At 41.7% G+C, this 4,522-nt stretch overlaps 1 protein-coding gene and 1 long non-coding RNA gene across 3 annotated transcripts in view; one reads left to right on the top strand and one right to left on the bottom strand.

Moving 5' to 3' along the window:
* The window catches only part of LOC106523031 (uncharacterized), a 29,322-nt gene extending 28,749 nt beyond the window's left edge, over positions 1-573 (bottom strand). For both annotated transcript variants that reach the window (XR_001310843.1, XR_001310844.1), the window contains exon 1: positions 495-573. This is a non-coding gene — a long non-coding RNA (uncharacterized LOC106523031). The remainder of the gene's footprint in view (positions 1-494) is intronic.
* tbc1d22b (TBC1 domain family, member 22B) overlaps positions 556-4,522 on the top strand; it is a 17,964-nt gene continuing 13,997 nt past the window's right edge. The window contains exon 1 of the mRNA XM_014016318.1: positions 556-944. Coding sequence (XP_013871772.1) covers positions 889-944 — 56 coding nt within the window. The 5' untranslated portion in view covers positions 556-888. The remainder of the gene's footprint in view (positions 945-4,522) is intronic.

Genomic DNA, 4,522 nt, shown 5'->3' with positions numbered 1-4,522 from the left:
GTTTTACATGATTGTTGAATGAAATTAACGTAATTATTAATTTATTGTAAAAACATGACAGATAATCTGTGAAACTGATCCAGTTCAGCTGTTGTTTATCAGTTTCTTTTGGGGCTGTGAGCTGTTGCCCTCTTAGGACGCCATTTTGCTCCGCCATGTTGTCACAGACGACACCAGTGTACGGTATTGGCGGGGCTCAGTCTAGTGATATTTAAGTCTATGCTTCAGATGAGTCGAATCTTTTGATTCGTGTTAAAGACTCATTCCAAACGAAGCAGAATCAAATGATCTGATTTGTAATAAAGACTCAGCAGAAACGCTGAAAATTCATGATTTGGGTCAGTGATTTACGTTAAAAACCTAGCAGTTCGTTCGTGTTGATGTTAACCAGGTCAGCTAACATTAAATGTCATCTTTGTTGTTCCTTCTGCTAATTTTTCATCACGTGTTCGTTGTTTGTTGTGTAGAGCTGTAAAAAAGTGAGCTGAATTTACCATCTCTAGCGTCCATCAGGTTAGCATCCATCCATCAGCCGGAGAGGCCCCCCGGGCTTCTCCCATTGGATGCCTTCAGCTGCACCTGTTAGACCCGCGAGCCAATCACGCGCCGTGACCGTTGCTCTCCAAGATGGCGGCTTCCTGAGCGCCGCTTCACTCATCTCCGCGGCAGAAAGTGACATGTACGTTTGTCTCCGAACCCTCTTTTTTTTTTTTTCTTTAGAAAATTGATTGATGCGGGGCCCGAGCCATTAAAACACGGAAGCGTTTTTCCTTTTTTGTTTTAACCGCCAGCCGCCCCGCTCCTCACCTCCCCTGTCTTTTGTGGTTTCATGGTCCGAGGAGACCCCCCTCCTCCTCCGGGCGGGTGTCGGTCCGTTTCTACCCGAGCATGGCCACCGACAACAGGATCAATTTCTGGAGGAGAAACGCTAAGGTTCCCGGAAGGTTAGTTCTCGTTCTGCTCATTTCTGTGTGGAGTTTCAGACAAAACTACTGCATTGTTGCCGAAGTGGCTGATGGTCAATGTAGTTCATTTATATCAAGCTAACCAGAACGAAAAGAAGCTGCTGAAAGCTTGTTCCTGAGTCGTTTACAGAAATGTTATTTCGTGTCGTGAGTTAAACTCAGTAAATAATCGTTTTTGTTGCATAAATTACCTTTATGTTGCGGTTTCCATCGTTGCAGGATGACAGCTGGTGACACAAATTATTCAAATCACATTAATCACCCGCCGCTTAAAGAAGTGTGTGTTCGTCTGTTAGCAAAATATCTCGTGATCCGGTGCACTGACCTTAATGAAACTTTCAGTAAATAATCAGTGGATAGGCTTCTACAACTGATTAACTTTTATGGACAACCCCATCCAAGATGGCCGCCACAGCTAGCTACAATTAAAAAACACCAAAATTGCTATAATTCCGTCAATTTTACGAATAAGTAGATAAAATCTGGTGAGGTAGTAGCTGAGACTGATCACTAACACACAGTCTGAGCTCTAGCAGATTGTTTAAGATCTTCAACTTTTTTGCCACTAAGCTATTTGGAATCCATTCGCTTTGTCTGTTAGCAAAATATCTCATGAATCATTGGATGGATTTTATTGAAACTTTCGAGGTATAATTAATAGATGTGCTTCTACAACTTATTAACTTTTGGGGTCAACCTGATTTAAGATAGTTGCCACAGCCAACTAATTTTATAAACACTAAAATAGCTGTAATTAAGGCAAACTTGCTTACATTGAGCTGAAATTTGGTGTGGCAGTAGCTGAGAGTGGTTACAACTCAGAGGTGCATGTGATATTTTGCTAACAGACAGACAGGATTGATGCCAAAGGTTAAAGCAAAAGTATTGTGCAATGTGTAGATACTACAACACAAAATCTTAGTTTTAATCTGAAAAACTGACTGCGCTTTTAACACTTCTTGTTTGTTGTTGTGTCGGCCATCTTAAACGTGGCTTATTCCAAAAGTTGATTACTGTTCAGTTAACCCAGCCATTGAATCATCAGATATTTTGCTAACACAACAAGCCAACCCAAACACACAGATGTGATCAAAGATGTCATCACCTGCCTAAAGCCGGAGATTAAAAAAATGACATCTACAAGTTTTAAATTTTATTTATTTATTTTTTTCATACATTAGCATCATGCTAATGTACCCGCTGGACCTCATCATTTAAATAGGAGATGTTTGTTCTCATTTGTTCTGTCCTGTTGGGAGTTTTTATGTTCCTGTTGGAAGGCTGAGCAGGAAAAACAGGAGCTCGGCGCGTTTGAGAAATCTGAGAGCCGAGGATCTCCAAGGAGAGGGAGTGGCCGTCTTGTGTCGCCCACAGGGATCTCTGTGAAACCGTTGGAGGGTTGGACTCTGGAAGTGCACGTTGGAACAGGAAGGCGAGAGCAGCTAGTTCGGCCCCGGCCGCCTGTCCTTGAGCCGTTCCTGATAAAAAATTTAAAAAAAACCTGCGTGAGGACGACAAACACGATAATCAGCACCTCTCAGACGGACGTGGCTCTCCGTTCACGAGAGAAAACACCAGCTGGATGTGAAGATTTACACAAAAACCTCCTGTTAAAAGCTGAAACACAGAGATTATCCTGAACCAGGAGTTTTACATTAACTGCTGAGTTTTTGTTTTTAGTTACTAAACAGCAGTGCAATTGAAATATTTTACTATTTAAAAACTTAACTCATACAGAAAAAAATGTAAGTATATCACCACATTTAGGCCAAATKACATTGATTTTTACTAGGCTGGATCAGATAGATAATACCTAACAGATATTTAATACCCAAAAACTTTCTTTTAGTTTAAAACAAGGGGGGTAAATTCTAAACAGTGTCAGTATTTATTGAAGAAATATTTGTTTTTTTGAACCTTTTTATTTGTTAAAAATACAGTAAAGACACCCTTCTTTTCTGCTGTTTTTACCAACTCATATATACTGAGGTAAGGAATAAAACAAGGACAAATGAAGCCGCTCTTCATGGCTGTCTAGGTGGAAAAATGCAGATTATTGCCAGTTCTTGTTGGAGTTTTTTTTTCTGCCTCGAGTTGGCAGAGAGTTGAGGAGAAAACAGCTGAGGTTGAAGATTCTTGTGTCCGTTGAACATACTGCCCACCACAGGGAGGTGAAGCTCTGCAAGCTGTCCACTATTACTGCTCACTGAGGGACAAAAAAACAGACAAAGTTCATTTAAAGGAAGAAAATGAGCCGCCAGTGCAAGTAAATGTTAGTCACTCAAACCATAATATGACATATTTCAATACAAATATTAATTAAGCTGCGTATTGGCAATAAATTCAGAGAGAAATCAGAGAAACTGAGACGTTCATTCTCTAAACATGACGTCCCAGTGGCTTTCAACCCCAAAAACACAGTACAGCAAAAACTGGTTCACCCCAAAGATCTGGCCCTCCGGCACAGAATAATGTTGTGTATGCTGTTAAGTGCCAGCAGGACTGTGACCAGTTATACATCATGGAAACAAAGCAGCTACTGGCCATAAGAATGGCCCAACAGAAAAGCGCAACATCATTAGGCTAAGATTCTGCAGTCTACACTCATTTACAGGCAGGACTCTGCAGTTTACACTCATCTACAGGCCAGGACTCTGCAGTTTACACTCTTCTACGCCAGGACTCTGCAGTTTACACTCTTCTAGGCCAGGACTCTGCAGTTTACACTCATCTACAGGCCAGGACTTTGCAGTTTACACTCATCTACAGGCCAGGACTCTGTAGTTTACACTCATCTACACACTAGGACTCTACAGTTTACACTCATATACAGGCCAGGACTCTGCAGTTTACATTCCTCTACAGGCCAGGACTCTGCAGTTTATACTCATCTACAGGCCAGGACACTGCAGTTTATACTCATCTACAGGCCAGGACTCTGCAGTTTACACTCATCTACAGACCAGGACACTGCAGTTTATACTCATCTACAGGCCAGGACTCTGCAGTTTACACTCATCTACAGACCATGAATCTACAGTTTACACTCATCTGCAGACCAGGACTCTACAGCTTATACTCATCTACAGGTCAGGACTCTACAGTTTACACCCATGTACAGGCCAGGACTTAACAGTTTACACTCATCTACAGGCCAGAACTCTACAGTGTGCACTCATCTACAGGCCAGGACTCTGTAGTTTACACTCGTCTACAGGTCAGGACTCTACAGTTTACACTCATCTACAGGTTAGGACTCTACAGTTTACACTCATCYACAGGYYAGGAMTCTRCAGTTTACACTCATCTACAGGTTAGGACTCTACAGTTTACACTCATCTACAGGCCAGGACTCTAACAGTTTACACTCATCTATAGGCTAGAACTCTACAGTTTACATTCCTCTACAGACCGGGACTCTACAGTTTACACTCATCTACAGGTTAGGACTCTACAGTTTACACTCATCTACATGCCAGGATTTAACAGTTTACACTCATCTATAGGCTAGAACTCTACAGTTTACATTCCTCTACAGACCGGGACTCTACAGTTTA

Source organism: Austrofundulus limnaeus, unplaced genomic scaffold (assembly GCF_001266775.1).
Source record: "Austrofundulus limnaeus strain Quisiro unplaced genomic scaffold, Austrofundulus_limnaeus-1.0 Scaffold142, whole genome shotgun sequence".
NCBI classification, from domain to species: Eukaryota; Metazoa; Chordata; class Actinopteri; order Cyprinodontiformes; family Rivulidae; genus Austrofundulus; species Austrofundulus limnaeus.
Note: the sequence above shows the minus strand (reverse complement) of the source record. Positions and strands in the feature narration are given on the sequence as shown.